General features: G+C 40.4%; 1 protein-coding gene across 1 annotated transcript in view; it reads left to right on the top strand.

Annotated features, from left to right (window-relative positions):
- The window catches only part of wars2 (tryptophanyl tRNA synthetase 2, mitochondrial), a 25,859-nt gene extending 6,880 nt beyond the window's left edge, over positions 1 to 18,979 (top strand). The window contains exons 2-5 of the mRNA XM_005745327.2: positions 10,863 to 11,123; positions 13,656 to 13,736; positions 16,029 to 16,111; positions 18,817 to 18,979. Coding sequence (XP_005745384.1) covers positions 10,863 to 11,123; positions 13,656 to 13,736; positions 16,029 to 16,111; positions 18,817 to 18,979 — 588 coding nt within the window. The remainder of the gene's footprint in view (positions 1 to 10,862; positions 11,124 to 13,655; positions 13,737 to 16,028; positions 16,112 to 18,816) is intronic.
- Positions 18,980 to 20,400: the final 1,421 nt, after the last annotated feature.

Raw genomic sequence — 20,400 nt, 5'->3', positions numbered from 1 at the left:
GAAGTGACTTCTAATTTTTCTCTCCGTTCTCCTTGACTCCACGTTCACTTACTCGAGTGTCAGTTAAAACCATTAGAGCTGTTCCCACACCACACGGGAGGGGCCTGCGAGAGCGCGGAAACACAGTCTCTCCTTTGAGGATGTTCATTAACTGCCCTATTTATTTTCAACTGTCAGAAAAGCCCGCTAATTCTCAGCAGTCCCTCCTGTGTAATTAGGTCTGTCGTAATCATTCTGCAGCCGGGGCCCTCACTCAGATACCGCGCACATTACCCGTCTCCTAAAGCAATCCCATATGTCAGCGTATTCGTTTGGATAATTTCATATAGCTAAGTCGAATTACAGAGTCGCTCCACAGACGTGCCCACAGTGGTACCTGACAAATCTTACTAGTTCTTCCATGCTTCAGCTTGTGCTGTCTGCAGCACTTTTTCCCAAGCTTCTGACATTTTTAATTAAAACCAAACGAGTATCTGATATTGTGTCTTTTGAGTCGCACTCAAATCGAGAGACACTGCCTTTGGAGACGGAAATGACTGCACTCTTCAGAGGTGGAGGTTCACCCTGAGTGTTACTTTAATTACATATTGTCAAATTTATGACGTGTGCGCTGGCTAGGTTTTTGCTGTCTTGTGACGCTTACTTGTTTTTCTTTTTGAGTTCCTGTCAGTCATTTGTTTCCAGCAAGTGAAATGAAATTAAACATATCCATTGTCAACATTGAAAGGGAAGGAAATGGTTTAATGAAGCTATTTCAAATGGCTTGAACAGAGCCAAAGCATGGAAGTAAGTAGCTCTGGTATAAATGTGTTTATGTAAGAGTGAAAAAATTGCAATATAAATGAAGTTTCCCAGCTGTGCACAGCTGCTGCTCATGGGATCGTTTTTGTAGGCAAACTGGTTTGGCTCTAGCAAAGCTGAACTTGAGCTGGGTTGTAGTCAGTGATCCTGCTTTTGGATTGATTCATCTTTTGTGAGAATGATAACCTTTATTATATTAAAATTAGGATGCTAAATAGTTTGCTGTGAATGGTTAGCGATCTTATTCTGTCTAGAAGCATTTAAAGTGAAAGGTGAGCTGAACTTCCCCCTCCAAAAAACTGCATTGGTGTGTTTGTCTGATGCTGCCATGCTACCTCATTATTTGATAAATACAAATGCAAAGCTGCTCTGCATTTTTAGTATTTGATTGGTCCATGAAGTTCATGCGCCCACTGTTTAGTCTGAAAGATTTGTGAACACTGTTGCATGAAAAACGGTGCTTTATGTCTTTACAACAGGTTCAATTTCATCTTACTCTGATCATAGTTTATTTAGTGTGTGTGTGTGTGTGTGTGTGTGTGTGCTTTCTCTTTAATTATGGGGTGAACAGTCTGAATGAAACATTTTTTTTTCCAACATCATCACACATAAAATGATTATTAACGTCTATTTTTATTTTTTATTTTTTTTAGAAAAGATGTATTATAAATGATAAATTTTTGATTTTTGTATATATTATGCTCATTTCCTCATCCACAGGCTTGGCTAGTTGAAATTACTATCTGCAGTGGAGATTTGGTTTCTAACCCAAGTTACCCCTTGGTCATATAGCTGTAGATGTTACATACATCCAAGAGATGGGAAGGTTGGCAATGCAGTGGTTAGCACCATCATGTCAGAGAAAGAAGTCCTTGGGTTCAGATTTAATGGCTAGTCAGTAAATTTTGAGTTTGTGTATTCTCCCAGCTGCTTCCCACAGTCCAAAGACATACACTTAAGGTTAATTGGTGTTAATAAATTGCGCCCCCTCCACGATCCTGAATTGTATAAACAGAAGGAACAGTTGCCCAATGACTAGTTTTCATCACAAATTATCATCCCTTCAATCTTAATTTCAATTACTGCTAATCAGCTTTCCCCAACGCTTCCCATTTTTTTGAGTTTCAGTGAAGTAGACGTTGTTCTGCTCTAGGGCTGCCACAAACGATTATTTTGATAGTCGACTAGTCACCGATTATTTTTGCGATTAGTCGACTAATCAAATCCATTGGACGTAAAACGTACAGGTTATTGCACCAGCAGCATCTGCTCTTATATAACTATCATTAGCTTACAGCTTGAAGTGTTTAAGGTATGTGCTAACTAAAAATAAAGACAAGATGATAGTTTATTAAATTTTAATGAAATTTGCAGATTGTTTCGGTGAAGTTTAATAAACTCCTTGCTATCTAAAATATAACAGGACACCGGAGTATATTCTCCAGCGTCTCACACTTCTGATAATCAGCTGTCTGCTTGATGTTTATTCAGCTGTTTAAAAACTATAACTTTAATCTCAGCCAAACAGATTTACTCAGGAACAAATAAAATACTAAAAAAGCCAAACTATAACATTTTTAAGTTATCTAAGTGACTCATATATCATGTTTAACCTGAGTAGCGAAAGACGCGATTTGCCGGGAGTCCGGTGTTCTCACGGCTCTAGTGAGCCTAGCCCCCGGCTAGCTATCGAGCTAGTGGGTAACAGATGTCTCCGAAAACTTCGGAGCGCTTTTGAAAATATGTGGTGTCTTGATAAACTGAGCAGATATTTGAGGTTTACACAGCTACATTCTCGCCTGAAAATATGTTAAACGTTTATTTTGTGACCCAGAAAGAATAATAAGCGTAATATTAAAACTAACTAGCTGCCGCCATTGTTGGAAACTGAGCTGGGCTGCGCTATGAATTCTGGGACACAGCTTCTTCTTCTTCTTCGGGGTTTAACGGCAGCTGGCATCCTTGTACATGCAGTGCTGCCATCTTCTGTTTCAGTCCGTTATTACACTGTTAAATCCTGCTACTTATTCCTGCGTCTTTTGTGATCTTACAAAGCTTCAAACGACGTGTCGACTATTAAATTAGTCGTCAACGATTTTGATAGTCGACGTAATCGTGACTAGTCGACTAATCGTGGCAGCCCTATTCTGCTCTGCAGATGTGCTGTGAATTGGAAGGAATCTAAACAGGACCTGCAGCAGCTGCAGGACTGGTTTATGTGCCATTGGTTCAAGTTCAATGAGGCAACGAGAGCTATTCACATATCCTAGCTAATTTCTAACCAAAACTGTGGGTTGGGCATCTCAATAAAGAGGCAGCTGATCCTTTCTGTGTTGTTTATTTGTCACAAAATATCTGTACTTACATTTGCGAAAGAAAACTGTTTAATTCTTTTATTAATTATTTTAAGGAAGTGTGATGGTGCGCAAAAGATGCATCCACCTGTGCATGTATCCTTCCCTGCCCTGCTGCCAGCAAATCAAATGGAGGTTTGTGGGAAACACTGAGATGTGGAATGTTGTTAAAAATTTCTAAAGTATTCAAAAGTAGTCTTTTAAATCTGTGTTAGGAAGATGTTTTATTATGGGCCTTAATGTTAAATGGTGTGAAGTTTCTGCTTCTTTGGATTAACCATCTTTCACACGTGTTATGTATAATAACATCAGCACCTAATAGGACACTGTCATTGATACACTATCGGCTGTCAGTGTTTGTCACTTCCCATAAACTAGAAACGTCATTAAATGTTTAGTTTCTAATGAGCCAGATCCAAGTTTCCTGTCTTAAGTAGGCAGCGCTCCTCTTGATGATCTCCCCCCAGGCTATACTGAAGTCTGGTTTCTTCAGAAGCTGCAGACATTTAGGACTGGAGGCCGGAGCTGCCTCTGCTGCCTGGTTATTTTTGGAGCACTGTTGAGCCCTGTCTGCGGGGAGTGCTGTTTTTGAAGGGCCTCCAGTCCCATTAATCAGCCAAGGGACCCCACGGCGCGAGCAGGCCCTGAGCCCTGGCCTGCCACACTGCAGTGTTCTGTTCCTGTAGCCCCGCTCTCTGCACAGTGTGAAGCTCAGAGGAACCTCATCAATCTCACCTGTCCCACACGTCAACCACAGATTTAATCAATTGCTCCTTTTGGGCCTTCTCTTCTGCTGCCCCTGCAACCCACTCTATGGGGGGAAAAAAGGAAAAAAAATGCCTTTGACTGGACTATAGTCAGTCTGATTTAAAAAAAAAAAATCATATTGCTTCCTCCTTTAATATTTTTTCCTGTTCTTCTGTCCCCTGCTTTATCCAGCACTTCATTTACTTTTCTTCAGTTAAATTCATTAATACACCTTTCATGGTGTGTGCACATTTTCTCTGTGGTCATATGGACTTTGTTTCAAATTTGAGTGTATCCTCACATTGGCTAAACACACACATGCTTTCAAGAAAAAAGCGGTGAGGATGGTGGGAGTACAGTAAGCCCTATTTCCTGTTTGATACCTGACTGAAGTGCAGCTCTGTCGGTCGCCTGCTTTAACAGGTCCCTAAGTGAGCGGTAGACAGAGATGAAGAAAGATATGTGGGTAAGGAGGGGAGGGGCTCTGTGTCAAAGTGTATTTCAGCATGTTGGCGTTAATGGGGTGCCTGCAGTGCCCAGGACAGAATAAGAACACTGGATCCAATGTGCAAGACACTCAGCAGGAGCGCAGCGAAAATCCTCCATTCTTGGCCCCATCTCTGTGCTCCACAGACATGGTTAGATCTGGGGCGCTTTGCTTGCCCACAAAGAGCTGATGGTAATTCACAGCAGGGAAAGCAGCGATGCTCCCAGAGGTGTTTTTTCTTTTTTTCCCTTCAGACGTGCTGAAATTGGCGTAGTTAAAAGGCGGTGACTGTCGTACCTCCTCCTCCTCGGCTCCACGGTGAGAGAGATATCAGTGGACCACTCCAGGACACTGAGGCTCTGATATGATGTATGAGCTCTGAAAAGCAGTCTGGAGGAGATCTGAGAAGAGAAATGAGGTGTTATGCAAGTTTTAGCTCAACCAAAACCATGGCTATGATTAATAACATAGCTAGTTCGAGACTGTCGGGTCACACTAGCTGGAAGCTACAAATGCTTGATAGCAGCAGCTGTAGTGATAATAATAATAATGATGATGATGATGAACCTGTGGTCTGTTTTGGCTTGCTTTTTTTTTCAGATTGCGTAGCAGCTTTAGTGAACAAAAGCATAAATTCTGCACAGTTGGCCATTCTCACATGTAGCACAAAAGGAAATGGTCTGCGTGAATTTCTCGCTACTGGAAATTGGTTTAGAAATTGAAGTTTGCACTCTTATGTGCGTCTGCAATGATTAATGTCTAGATTAAATAAAGGAGTGCCGGGGATGTAAAAAGGAGAATTAGGAAAACCCTGCTTGACATGATGTGTAAAAGAATGGGTGCTTTTCTCCGAGACTTCAGGTGAGGTGTACATTTATTCTACGTTTCGAAGGCAAACAAAGTGTGATAGTATCAGCTGGAAATGTAAAAAAACTAAACAAAAAACAACGTTGTAGTGCTCTCTAAGTAGGCAGCCATGAAGGAGAGACATGGGTACGGTTTTCCACAGTGAAAACTTTTCGATCACGCTTTGTCCAATTCAGCCTACATGTGAGTTGGAAGCATCCAAATGTATGGCCTTTAATCTAGCAGAGGGAAATCATATATGATTGTAGATTCAAGCCCAGAGTCTGTGTATCCACTTTTATGCATCTGCTCCCACTGCTATCTGTCATTTTACACATTCCTCGTTAAGGGCGTAATTTCATTGTAGCTCGCACTCAGTCAAATGATGAATCCAATATTTGTCATTTCCCAATATGCAGTTGTTCCAGTGCTGCGGGATACTTTGGAGAGAAGACGGAAATTTTCCTGGAATGAGACTTTCTATTAAACTGTGGGAAACCAATCACTGATTTCTCCTCGTCTTCAAATGATTGGAATGAAGTGGCGCCTGTGACAGTTGTTTTCCATTTAATAACGCAGCTTGTGGATGGGATCGAAGTCATGTTACTGTTTTGGATAGACTGGCTGATAGTGTTCTTTCCACTTGATGTGAGCTGTCAAATTCACATGGACAGACACCTTCACAGCTTCACTGATGTTGATGTAGGCATAGACTACACGTGTGGACATATGTCTGTTTGCACATGATCGCTATCCCTACGGATAATACCACACACGCGGACAAATGAACACACATTCCCGGAAAGGTAGTGCAAGTGTGAAAGCATGGCCTTTTTAGTGTATGTAACCTTCTAGCTGTTGGCGTTAATGTCACACACACATGGTGCGTAATGCATTTAGCATATGGCAGACGTGGATGAAGAAAGCTTTCGTCGCCTTTGCGACGGTGCGGTTTGAAAGCACCGCGCTCCTGTCGGTGTAAAAATATGAGACGAGAATGGCCAGCGTTTTCCGTGTCTGCTCAGTGTCATCAGCAGGTATCCAGCAACTATGAGAATGAGGCAGAAGGAGACAGAAGAAGACAGATAACACTGCTCAACAGAGGTTTGCTTGTATAAAACAGCAACTGGACAAGAAGGAAGTGTTTCATTTGTTAACTAAGAATTAACGTCTGCTGTTACTCAGGCTTTTGTCTCAATTATTTTTCTTTTTGATTTTTGTTTTTTCTTGAATTGACAATATGTGAGCCAGACACCATCTGTCATACTCCAGGGACGGCAGTGTTGTAAGGCCAGCTGGCCAGAGTTCCTTCACTTTGGTGGCTGAAAGTGTTTTGTTTTTTTTAGTTTAGTTTAGTTTTTGGAATATTTCAACCCACAGAGAGTGTCTGTTCCATTTTCAAATAAAGGAATAAACACAACATTTGGTCCAAAATATTATTTCCCTCAGAAAGAAATGATCAAAGACCACAACAAGAAGCACCTCAAGACTGCAAAACCTCTGCCAAGGCAGCTCGCTCTCTGGTCTTTTAAATGTACTTTGAATTGCAAAGTACATTTAACAATTTGCAACAATTGCAAATTGCAGCTTTTATTATTTTCCCTGTTGAAATATATTTTAACATGCACAATTTTGAATATAAATATATATATTTTTTATAATTTTTATCTTTGTAGATATAGTACGTGTATCTATTTTCAGTGTTTAGTGCAGTTCCTTGAATTATTTAATAATAAATATGTGAATAAGTTTAAAAAAAAAAGGGTTTGATCACAAGTTTCATTTAATTAAAAAATTATTAAGGGAAGGCACATTGCATATGTATTCAAATTGTTGTGTATTTAAGTGATTAAGACCTGTTACTGTAATGTACATAACAAAATGTATATTATTATTACAATCATAAGAATCATATTCTCATGAGGTGGGTATGTATCATTGTAGGGTCCACCTTACGCTATAAAGTGCCTTGAGGTGACTGTTGTTGTGATTTGGCGCTGTATAAATAGAACTGAACTGAATGAGCTTCAGATCAATCTATTGACTTTGTTGGAGGGGTAAAATGTGACATCATATTGTAAGAATCATAGTTTCTGAGTTTTAAGGCTTTTTCCAGTTTACACCAGTAAAATATTAAACTGACCTTGAAGGCCTTTGGTGGATGTAAGATTGTAAACACGATCCCACTCTACACCCCTACAAAGTTTTATCATAATTCATTCAAAACTTTTTGAGCCACTGTGATTACAGACAAATACATGCTGGTAAATGCTATGAAACACATAAGCTCTGTGGCAGAGGTGATATTGTAAAATAGAATAACTTGTGATTTCTAGCAATTTGTAAATGGCCAAACTTTAGCACTGTTTTATGATGGTTTCAGGTCTTTATTAACATGTTTAAATCTGGTTTAGAGTAAGAAATATATCTGATTTATCTTACTGGAAATTGTCTAACATACCACTGGGAGTCATTTAAAGATGTAAGGTCAAGCACTATACAAGTATTTCACAAGTTATTGAATTTAATATCGTGCGTGGCAAAAGTGTGCTTGTTGATAATATTTTATTACTGTTGGCTTTGCAGCGCAGTATTCATTACAAACATTAATTGCTTTACAGCGTTTGCTGTCGCCTCTGTCATCGTGCTCTAGTTGATTTACTTACTTGCGTAGGTTACTTTCTCCTCCAAGAGCTATAGTGGCATGTGTTTAAAGACACTTTCCTCAGACCAAAAGTAACATAGAGGTGTCTGGCGAAGTGGCTTAAAGCGCGATAGCCCACGATTGCCCAGTGGCTAGTTAGCTGTGGCGTTGACTCTCATTTGACACTCGATTGGCTCAAATGACACCATTACCATGTCTGCATGGCTAATGGCCTCCCCTGGGGGCCGGAGCAGAAGGGGGGGGAACATGCGTTTGGCATGTCAGCTCGAGGTGAGAACACACATGAGCCAGACTCTGGGTCCCGTCCGCACCCAAATCAATCCTGACACCTCTTAAGAGGCTCTCAGCATCAATGGCACTCCAGCGCAATTACCCTGTCGGTAATGACATAAGCACCCAGTTCCTTCCTGCCTCTCTCTCGCTGGGTGGAAAGCTGCTCCCTCAGGCCAGTAGATGGAGACTTTGTGGACCAACGCTGGCCTCCCAGCAGTTGTTATTCGATCCCTCAGGGTTTAAAGATGTAGAACCTCTGGGCTACGCCGGTGAGAGAGCAACTGTTATCTGATCTCAGATGCTGTGGTGAGCCTGTCCCTCAGTCAGATTGAATGTGATTTAGTTCAGCAAGCTGTCAAGATAACTGATTTCTGAGCGGTGACTGAAGAGGATATCCTCTGAAAACTTCAGGTTTTAATGATTAGTTATAATAACCTTGAAAAGTGCAGCTGGGGAACATATGATCGCCAGTCAGATTTTGAGGCGATAACGCGGAGATCCTGTGGGCTTTGTGGGGTTGGGGGGAGTTTTAAAATGGGCTCTTCAGTCAAACGTCCAGGTGTTGCTGTTTACAACCCATCAGTGCTATCTCATATAAAGCTTAACATATTTTCTTTGAAAACGACTGCGAGGTTATTACATAAAATCTGACAGTTTAGCACAAGTTTCATTTTCAGAGGTTTTGGATAGACATAACTTGGAGCATACGGAGGTAGTAATAAGTGGGGAGAATCTAATCCGCGGTCCAGTACTGAAAACTATAGCACCTTCTAAATGGATCTTGTGGTAAGATTGATTTGTCTGCCGCTGAATCTCTTCCTTTGCTTCTTGCCAGCATATTCAGAGCATATTTGTAGGACAATTTTTATCCTGAACACAGAAGTACAGCCTCCACTTTCCATCCAATAAGACCCCTATGTGTTGGTATAGTGGGGGGATCCTACAACAAAAACAATGCAGGTTCTTCAGGCATTAACAGTTAAACAATTAGAGATCATCTAGCAACTGTAATGCACAGACTGTTCATTAAACACACATTCCTAATATATTGCAGTGGTACTGTTACTAGCTTACAGTTACCTACTATTGGTGGATTGAGGTGCTTGAGCCATACACATCACCTTGTGTAAAGTCCTGTAGATTAAATTCATGGATCCATGTAGTTATTTAAAACTAGACTTCCAGATTTGCATTCCATTGTATTTTGGTACACAGGTAATAACACACCTGTAACAATGCAGCCCATGAACCTTCCTTTTTTTCTAAAGCAGGCAATTGGCAGGTGTTTCTGGCCACGCAGTCATCCTGCAGACCTCAAAGGTCTAGTCCTCAGGCATGCGGTGGTTCTTTTTATCTACCTTGAGCATTCATCCAAGCCACTTCTGCCGGGAACTGAATCCTTGTCTCCACTGTGGGCTGTTATGTGTATTACCAAAGCGCCAAAGATTTTGTCTTTCTGCCAGACCAACAAAAACAGTTCCAGTCTGTGTTCATGTGTCTTTCTGCTCTGTTGAAGCCCTAATCTACTGTGTAACGGCTTTGGTCAAAAAGCCCTAGTTTTGGATGCCAGCGTGGTTTCATGTGTCATAACAGGTGCCACTCTGCTTGCCCTCTAATTGTATCGTGTGGTGGCACAAGCAGAGGTTAAGACTCTTGCCTAGCAAGGCTAATTGAAAGCCAAGGTTCAGTGAAGCCGACTGATGCCAGGAGAAATGAGGTGTTTGGCCCCAGTCAGACTCTGCAGGAAGAGAAATATAGTTTTAGTCCAGTGGTACAACCACAAATACTGATCTCCCTGTTTCAATTGGTGAGTGTTGAGACCCTGCTGCTGTCTCTAAAATAAGGTCCTTGTTTTAATTATAGAAAAAACCCTTACTCTATGGTGGGCTGCTGTTGTTATATGTGATGTATTTATGCTGTTTGGTTTTTTTTATCCCCCTCTTTTTGTGCAGCTTTCTGTTATGGTAATGAAAGGCTTTGAAGCTGGTTGGATGGTTGTAAGTGATATTGTTGGCCAATGAGGTGATGCATTCTTTGTGCTGGATGTGTTTGGGAGAGAACAGAGGTGCTAGCCATGGAGTTAGCATCTTAGTAATACAAGCATGACTGCTAATGGTCCCCAACCTGCCAACTGACACTTTGGTCTCTACAGGCTTCTTTCTAGTGGTAACTTTCTCCCTTTTCAAGGATCTTTTGTCTTGGCCTTAGCTTTGACTTTTAAAGTCAACCAACCATTGTTGCGCTAATCTGGAGACATTGGTGTTATAGGCACTGTTTTAAGAACAGAAGTTAATGTGCTAAAAAGGGATGATATTTCTGATATTTCTGGCTCTATTTCTTTCCCCTCACCCCTCACTGGTCTCAGCCTCCCCCTGAGCCTGGTTCTGCCGGAGATTACTTCCTGCAATAAGGGAGTTTTTCCTTCCCATTGTCACCAAGTACTTGCTCATAGGTGGTCGTCTGATTGTTGAGGTTTTTTGCACCTTGCGGCCACTGTTGTTGTGATTTGGCGAAACTAAAATAAGAGAGACTAGTGTTCAGAGGTGTGATGAAGACAGTGGAACATCTTTGATCGCTCATGTGATTATACATGACACCATTTGTAATTACATTTCCGTGATGTTATTTCACTATCAAATCCAAAGTGCTATAGAGCCAACCCGAGCAAATTCCTTCTTCTTTTTCCCAGGAGGCTCCAAGAAGTGGCCGTGTATTCTCAGGGATTCAGCCTACTGGAGTGCCCCACCTGGGAAATTACCTGGGTGCTCTGGAGAACTGGGTGTCCCTGCAGGACCAGTACCCCTCAGTCCTCTACAGCATTGTGGATCTGCACTCCATCACCCAGCCCCAGGATCCAACACAGCTCAAGAGTAACATACTGGACATGGCAGCCAGCTTGTTGGCCTGCGGTATCAACCCAGAGAAAGCGATACTCTTCCAGCAGTCTCAGGTGAGTTGGGCATGTTTGATTGATGCCGTTTATAAATATATATGATGTGTTATCTTTGCTGTGTAGTTCCCTACATAGTGTGTTGGATGCATATACACTTCTGTCTATAAATGAATACTCACAGGTGGAGAAAGTACTATTTATATGTGATAAGTAATGCAACCCAACATGCGCTTTGCATGTATATATAATTTAGATTTCACACTCATGTCTGCAGATTATTTTTCACATTTCATGTGGTTATCAAGTAGAGAGCACATCAGTGTTTGTTTAAGAAAAGAAGTGCCCTTTTTTTGTCTTTTTTGTTGTTGTTTTTTTAAAGCTGGGCAGCTTCTTCTCTCATTGCTGGTTTTTCAAAGAAGAAAAACGGTTTATTTTCGTGATGTCGACTCTCATATTTACCTTCCTACATGCTGACAGACCCCAAAATGTTTATTTCCTTGCTCCTGATTCTTATCTCCAATGTGTGCTCAGCCAATTCACAGAGCCTGTAAAAACACAAACTGACACAAACCACCGTTAAGTCCTTCTTTAGCCCACGTGAAAGAAACTGAGAAGGATAACGACAAGTCTTAACATTTGCAGCACTTCAGCACATCATCCCCGAATTTAGGCTTGAGCTCACACTGACGATGGAGAGAGAGAAATCAGAACAGCTGTTTGCTTCTCCCCTGACACCACATGTGTATTTTTCTTTTCTTACTCACAAGTTAAGTTGGGTGGGTGTGTGTGTATGTGTGGATAGTTCAGTCCATCTGTGTTTCTTTGCCACCCACTCCTCACACACACACAAACACAGTCCTATTTTTATTCTTGTTTAGCTTCATGCCACATAACTTGGCAGCAAGGCGACCCCCGTGTTGAACACGCCCGCTCCACATGTAAAAATACGATGGCCGCCCAAAGAAAATACTGGGCTTAATTGAAAAAATGCAAAGAGTTGGTGACGAGCTAAACTCGGAGGATTTGCGGATCTGCTGATTCATTGACTTCATTTTTTAATACCACTGAGTTTTATAAGTATTGACCAGAAAAGTGGATTTACTGTGTTGGGACAACTGTTAGCTGTTCTCTAAAATCCCTTCTTTGCAGCCTTAGGAGCTGCTGCCATGGCTGTTACTGTCAGTCTAATGCTGATATGATCCGTAACATTAGCATATCTCTCGTTGCGGGGCTTTCTTACGATACAGCATGAATGGAGGCTGTGTTTTTACTAAGCCTTTTAAATATCAGCGTTTTATTGCACTGTTCAAACCATATCCTTGCCCTCTCTTTGTTGTCATCGACATCTGTCCCATCTCTTGCCTGTCTGCAGTGTGTAATGCATACCGGCCCCCTACATGCTAGCCTGAAATCCTGCTTTATGTCCCTGCTGTCTGCTGTTGACATCATGCTCCCCAGAATGCTTTTCAAGCTGCAAGAGACAGAGAGGATGGCAATATAGTCAGCGTCCATAAACTTTAATTTGCTGAAGCACAAGGATATTTCCTGCATCCCCAAACACTGGCTGTTAGACACAGAAGCTTTTTTTTTTTTTTTCACATCGGGTTAATTTACTGCTACCAGATGCATCAGCTACACTGCATTAACATTCACCTCTTTGTGTTGTGGTTTATTTGTCCACATGTAAAAACCATTTCCTTAATCCTCTAATTGAATAACCAACCCACCTCCACTGAGAGTGAACGGTTGTCTGTGTGTATGTGTTAGCCTGGCGAGCTGTGCAGGGTGTACCCTGCCTCTGCCCCTACGGCAGCTTTGATAGATTTTGAATTAAAAGATTTCAGTTATGAGCTTCTGAGAGGGCGCTACTTTCCATATATACAAAGTTCTTTTCCCAATAGCTAATTTGCTGCCAGGATTATTAAAATAAATGATCGATAAAGGTATAGAAATCCAGCATCGGTGTATGAAGTTTAGGCTGGGTCAGCTTTTAGTCTGCCAGTATTTATTTGTTAGTATCCCACTTATTAAACACATTAAAAAAACTGATACAATGAGTGTAAGCCTACAGGTGAGAGTGGGCGCACCTGTGTGACAGGCAGAGGTGTAAAAAGGCAGTATTCTTCTCTTCCACTTAGAGGCGCCAGGGAGTTACCCTCCTTTTCCTCCACCCCAGCTGTCCCGTGGATGACTTTTTATCCATCCGTCTGTGTTTGTTTAATCTGCCTGCGTAATTTATTTCTTCTGTTTATCTCTTTGGTGCCTCCCTGAGGTTAGGCTCTCTTCTTTAATTAACTGGACTAAGCGGTGCAGTGAGTTCAACGTGCTTGGGAGTTTGCATGTATACAGCAGCAGGAGGTTGGCTCTTGTACACATGTAACAAACAGTGTTGGTTTCTGTTAGACTTCGTGTAAAGAAATCTCTTCATGACTTCAGCTTATAAGGTACCGACTGGTGAGCCAACAAGTTCGTAGATATTTGTGATTCAGCCATATTAATCTGTAGTTGTAATATTATTAATATTGCAGCCTGGTGATAGATTGAAAGGTGTATGCTGACATTTGGATGTGTCCCCGCTCGTCACTGCAGGTGTCCGAGCATGCTGAGCTCTCCTGGATCCTCGGCTGTCTCACCAGTATGCCTCGGCTCCGCCACCTACCACAGTGGAAGGTGAGATCTTCTCCAGCAGACACTTGTGTATAAAATGATCACGCGCAAGTCTTTATTTTTGTTGTTTGTATCAGTGCTCATTTTAAAATAACAATTATAATTAAAAGAATTACTGTGGTGCAGATTTCACTCATGCAGCACCAGCATGTGGACATGAGTAAAGAAAACTATGTCTGAAACCAAACCGCATCACTTGCTGGTAAATATACTTGTATATGTATCCTTCTCTACCCATCTGTACTTCTCTGAGCCTGGGCCTTCTTAAATGGTCTTCCTGTTAAAAGGGAGTTCTTCCTCCCCATTGTGGTTGCTTAGTATGTATATGTAAGTATATGGCAAATGGGTCAGCTACATGTTAAAGATGGCTTGCATGTATCCACAATCAACAAAATTTCCTAAAACATTCAGAATGATTAAAAAAATAATAAAATACAATGCAAATGCAATTAACCAGTTAGCCTATTGGAACCTTTAGAGAAAAGTTGTTACTATGAGACATTCATGTCATTGTTGTTTAAGGACTGAGTAATATTTATGATGCGTCATATTTTTATATGTTTTCATAATCTTGTCTCTTTTGTCTTTTACTGTGCAAACTGAATTGATTTATTTAAATGTGGCCTGTTAAAAATGCAGTAATGCTTTACAAGTCACTACGAGCATCTGTCAAAATTTAAAGCAATTCATTCAAACATTTAAATGTTGAACGGCTGAGAAGGAGCAAGTGCCGCGGTGGTCGGGCGAGCTTGTGAACAATGACAGAAGAGCGTCGGTGAGAAGAAAATAATAAAACATTTTCTGATAGTTTCATGCTACGCTTCTGAACACAATTAAACGCAACCACACCCCCGCACAATGCAGGAAAAGGGCTTCTCGGTTGGATTTTGCATGGCCTCTCTGCTCTCTGCGTGTGGGTGTGTGTGCTAGCACTGCTATCGGTCAAACAGACAAACATCTGCAGCTCTTTACACATCAGTGACAGACGGAGAGCCAGAGTTGTAACCTGGTCAGTGTGATTTTAGAGACTCAGGAGCTATGCACAGCCAGCATGTAAAGGACATACAGGCACCCACATACACTAATACAAACTGGAAGTTTCTGGCAAAGCGATGACTCGGAGATATAACTTCTGTATATATTTATACAATATCTACAATATCTTTTAAAGCAAAAATGGTTTATTTGCAAGGGCGTATTTTCAGTTAATTAATAATGATAAATAAAAACAAAAAACACAGTTATAATTATAAAAGCTGCAAAAGGAGTTTGTAATGTTATAGCTATTTGCCCTCATGGCTACATTTGTTAGTGTGTTATAACTATGTTATTACACATAATGCAGAGAGTCTTAAATAATTACCATGTAGAAATAGATCCTTTATTTTTTCTTCAGTTCATGTGAAACTGGAATAAAAAAATGTTTATTCACCAATAAAAAACATTTTATTTTTTAAATGAACCTTTTCTTGGTGTTGTAATTTCCTGTGCTGTTCAATGCAAAAGTTAAAAAGCTTTATGTAGCACGCATTGAAAGTTTTTCATTATGTCCCCAGTTTGCTGCTACTGTTTCTGGATGTTACAGATTGTGAGTGTTTTATAAATCACTTCCTGGCATTCGGAGGAAATGCATGTAACATTGAGTGACTAAATGCTTTAAATTGTTGTACTCTTATAGACTGCAAGTAGATGCAATGGAAAAATTTGAATTTAATTGACAATAAATGTAAATCTACTCAAAATTGTGACTCAACTTCAGCACAAAAAAAAAAATCCAGATTTTTGTAACTGAAGTAATATTTCAAACATGAATCCCACCATATCAGTTCTTACTTTCAGTGGAACACTTAGAAATTAAATTAATTCCTCTGTTTTCTCTTAAGTTTCATCATGTCTGTGCGTTTTTATTTTGTTTCTCTGCAGCATTTGTTGCATTTTTAATTCATATAATTTTTCTCCACACCTGGGTGCAGTTTTAATGCACGACGAGCGAGGACCAACAGAGCTCACGTCTCTCTGTTCTTGTTTCTGTTGCTCTTTAGAAAACACCTTTCGTTTACCCAACAGATGAGTTGATTTCAAAAATGGTGGAAAATGCCGCGCAAACTCATCCGTACCTCGTTTGTTTCAGTCGATGAGTCATGAAAGTGAAAATGGCTCTTTATGGAGAAAAGGAAAAAAGTCAGCTTGAGTCCATCTTTCTCCTGTCTGGCTCTATTTCTGGTTGCTTTTAGTGTTTCTTCCTCATCGTTGTTCTTTTTCTGCTTCAACTTCCTTCCCTGTCTTTTCCTCCAGATGAAGAGCAAAGTGAAGAACGAAGGTAGCGTTGGTCTCTACACATATCCCGTCCTCCAGGCTGCTGATATTCTTCTCTACAAGTGAGATTTCCATTCAAGTAGCGTACAAGTTATATTGTGTGTGTGTGTGTGTGTGTGTGTGTCAGTCAGATAACTCGTATTTCTTAGGCTGTGTACCCTAAGCATTCACGGCTTTTCGAAAAACACTTCCAAAAGCCCTTCCTTCTGTGAATAACTGATTTTTATATTCCAAACTCTGTTAAAGAATTTAAATAACTAATTTTCCCCCTATCATTTACAACTTCTTCCTGTAAAGACTGACTGTTACAGTGCTTTCTGTCAGGCTTCCTTATTTTACTTGATGAAGATGAAGCTGAGAAACCATGAAGGGGGATACATCCCTGCTGAAAGCATGGCTTGCAGCCTTTTGCAGACATGTGCGACCATCCTGTGCTCAGAAGTGCATTTATCCTAGCAGCTGGAGGACAAAACAAACAAACAAAGGAGCTGCAACAGAGGTCTTGCTTAAGTATCGGGCCATAAATGACAATATACAGTGTCTCTCACTGAGGTATTACTTTAACAGCAGTTTCCTCTCAATGTTGTAGTTTCTTGTGACTGTTAAGTTTTATATTGTTACTTATTGTGCTGATAATTTATCGGGATGGCTGTGGATCAGCAGGTAGAGCAAGGCAAGTTTATTTGTATAGCACAATTCAACAACAAGGTGATTCAAAGTGCTTTACAGAGACATTAGAAACAAAAACAAATAAAAGCATGATTTAAAATTGATTAAAACAAGCAAACAAACAAACAAACTAATTAACAAACAAACAAACAAAACAGTATATAAAATCAAAACAGATAAAATCAGAACAGTAGATAAAATCAGTAGTTAAATGTAAGTTTTGAAATGTAAGCTTAAAAGTGTGGATTTGGTGCTTTATTCAAATGCAGCTGAGAACAGGTGAGTCTTCAACCTGGATTTAAATAAACTGAGTGTTTCAGCTGATCTGAGGCTTTCTGGGAGTTTGTTCCAGATATAAGGAGTGAGCAGGTCATCTACAGATCGGAACGTTGGTGGTTTGATGCCTGGCTGCTCCAATCTGCTCCAGACTGCAAGATACTGAACGCTGAGTTGCTCCCGTTGCGTTCATCTGAGTGTGAATGTGTGTGAATGTTTGCTAGAAAGCACTTGTATGTAGTAAAAGGTTGTTGCATAAATGCGCGTGTGAGTGAGACATGCAGAAAGTAGAATTAAAAAGTGCTATTTAAGAACCACTGCAGCTTACAAACCCCAAACAAAGTCCCAAACTTTAAACGGACCCTTTGTGTTTTGCCTCAGAGAGGTTTGTGTTTTTAGCATCAAACCCTGATGTAGTTTGTGTAAATATCTGGGTCATTATGTATCTTCATCACTGGTTGTCCAGCAGCGCCGAGCAAAGTAGCAAAAGCTAAGCTAATCTTTTCCCCAGTGTTTTTATCTTTAAAGTAACCAGTTAAACTTCTGCTTCATCTTTGCATTCTTCTGCAGTGTTGGGACAACACTGGTGTTTTTACATTTATTCAAAGATAGTGAAGTTTCCATGTTTTCCATTCCAGTCCATAATGTGTGCTCAATATGAACCTGGAAGCTAAAATCACCTCCACTAACATAAGAAAGAACGAAATGCGTGAATTAAAAGAGTAACTGCAATGAAAAAGGAGCAGAGCCAGTAATCCACATAACAAATACCAAACACTGTGAGCCTACTAACTTAAACTGATCGCGAGCAGTGTCCTAGTTTAAATATTTTTATTATTTGATTTATTTTTGCAAGCTCTAGTTTGGCATCACCTGCCTGCACAAAGCCTACAAAATACTGTTTAGCAGAGAGGTTTACCCGGAGTACAAAAGAACAGCAACATTTTTGGATACTTTTGGTTTTATTTTTGAAATCTCTGCCTCTAAGTTTTATACTTTTTTCCCCTCATTATTCACAACACAGAAAATCAATTCCACAGCATCTTTTTTTCATTTTTATTTATTTTTATTACAGAGGCCATTTTCCTTTTAATCCACAGCACATGCCACCTGCTCTCAGAGGCCATTTCTCCAGCAGAACATAATTCCAGTGCAAAGTGTTCACAGTGCGATCTGTAATTTATCACGAGTAACGGGGACAGTGTGTCTGGCAACGAAGACTGCTGGTGAAAATGTGTTATTTTTTAATATCTCACCTCTGCTGCGCGGGGGTGGAAAGAGAAACATAACGTGCAGATATCTCCAAATAAAACCTCACAGTAGAGATTATAAAGAGGAAAAAAATGCAATCTCTAATTTCTTTGCCTCTGACGTGTTCGTATAAATATCAGTGTCACACATTTCTGGTGGAAATTTGTCTGAGACAAAGAGTTTTGTGTGTGATCTGTGAGGTGCAGCCTGCTGATGAGGCGTCAGTGGGTTTTCACGTGAGATAAGTTGGTTGGGTTATTGTTTTGTAGCGTTTCCAAATTCGCATTTAGAAGGCATCTCTTCAGCTGTTTCTGGTTCAGCAGCCATATATCCAAAAGCTCATTTCCTGTGGAGAAACTGAGTCTCATCTCTAAAGAGAAAATTAATGAACTGCTTCCTCCTCCAGTCACAGAGTTGCCAAACACATGCTGAAAAAGTCTCCTGCAGTGACTCAAAGTGTCTCCAATTTGTCCTTGCGTCTCGCTCTGCATTTTAAACTCTGTGCTGTCACTGTGCACAGTGCTGCACGGATCACGTCTCTAATGTGCTGCTGTGGAATCATCTCTCTCAGGTCCACTCACGTCCCTGTCGGAGAAGATCAGGTCCAACATTTGGAGCTGGCTCAGGATCTTGCTCGCATCTTCAACAACCGCTACGGAGAGCTGTTCCCTGAACCCTGCGCCCTGCTCAGTAAGAATACGTGGCATGATGGCGTGTACACACTCATGATTTAGGCTTTTTAAGGTCAGCTTCTTAAAATCACGTAGCTCTCTGGTAGCAGCAGCTTTATCTTCTTATGTAGAAAATGTCATCATGTGACATTAAAGTCGCCTGTTTTAGTCTCTTTAGGCTTTAGCTGTGTAAGTGAGGCCTCACTTGTGCGATGGCCTTATGCTGTATATACCAAGTCATTATATTTTCAAATGTGCTTGTTGCATTTTATCAAAAAGTTTTTTTTATTTGCGAAGGGTTGCAGATTTTAGTTGATTTTTATTAAATCTCCATCTTTATGAAGTTTTCTGCTTAAATATTTTTTTTATAAAAAGTCTTCTAACTGCCTGAAACCAGCTGAGTGCTATAAGTGAAGTGAATGTTTTTGGAAACTAGATTTTTTTTTCCTGCATTAGAAGTAAAGCTTTCCATCCTTTTTTTTTGTCTTGAATTATTGTCTCCTCTGTCGGGAAAGTTTGTGATTGATTGGTTCAATTTCTCTTTTTATTTAATTATTTTTTTGTTGTTCCTGATCTAGAGCCAGGAATCTTTGGAAGTGTATTTTGCATCACATACAGAGCAAAACTGGAAAATGAAACTTAACTTAAATAGCTGAAGAAAAGTCAGTACTAAGATGCTTCTGGGCCTAAAGCCTTCCCTAAAAGACGGTCATGGCTGGTGAATCTTCCTGGAGGATTAACATGAACAGACAGGGTTTCCTCATTGCGACCTTACTTCTTTTTTTGGTTGTTTTTTGTTTATCTACATAAATAGATATCACATTGAAATGAGAAAACTGGGAGAAAGTGTCTCGGTTTTATCAACAAAAAAAAAATATCAGGAACTAATCCAAATCCACGTGTCCATCTGTGTCCAGGGAATTTTCAGCCTCGGAGGATGTCTGCCGTCTCTGGCCGCTCGTATTAAACAAAGTCCCAACGTTTGAATGGACCCTTTGTGTTTTGCTTCGAAGAGATTTATATCACTGAAGTCATTTTTAGCCCTGATGTAGTTCGTGTAAATATCTGGGTCATAATGTATCTTCATCACTGGCTGCCCAGCGGCGCCGAGCAAAGTAGCACAAAGCTAAGCTAAACTTTTTTTCCCAGTGTTTTTAGTGCATCTTTAAAGTAACCGGTTAAACTTCTGCTTCATGCCTGCATTCTTCTGCAGTGTTGGGGAAACACTGATGTTTTAAAATTCATTCAAAGATATATTGCCTTTTCCCTGTTTTGTAAACTAAGTCGGAGTGGGACGTGCTGTTTAGCTAAAGCTAAAAACCACCAACTGCAGGGCAGCCAATCAGAAATTAGAGCGAGGTTCAGGGGATTAAAACTGACAAGATTTGAAATACAATATGACGCCGTTATTATTAATATTTTCTTTTGAAACGTTTCCCAAAATGTACCAACCAAATGTTTTTATACACGAGGCCAACATTTTG

This window comes from Pundamilia nyererei, unplaced genomic scaffold (genome assembly GCF_000239375.1).
Source record: "Pundamilia nyererei isolate P.nyererei 1_Seehausen unplaced genomic scaffold, PunNye1.0 scaffold00157, whole genome shotgun sequence".
In the NCBI taxonomy this organism is placed as follows: domain Eukaryota; kingdom Metazoa; phylum Chordata; class Actinopteri; order Cichliformes; family Cichlidae; genus Pundamilia; species Pundamilia nyererei.
The sequence above is the reverse complement of the archived record's forward strand: the minus strand, read 5'-3'. Positions and strand labels throughout refer to the sequence as shown.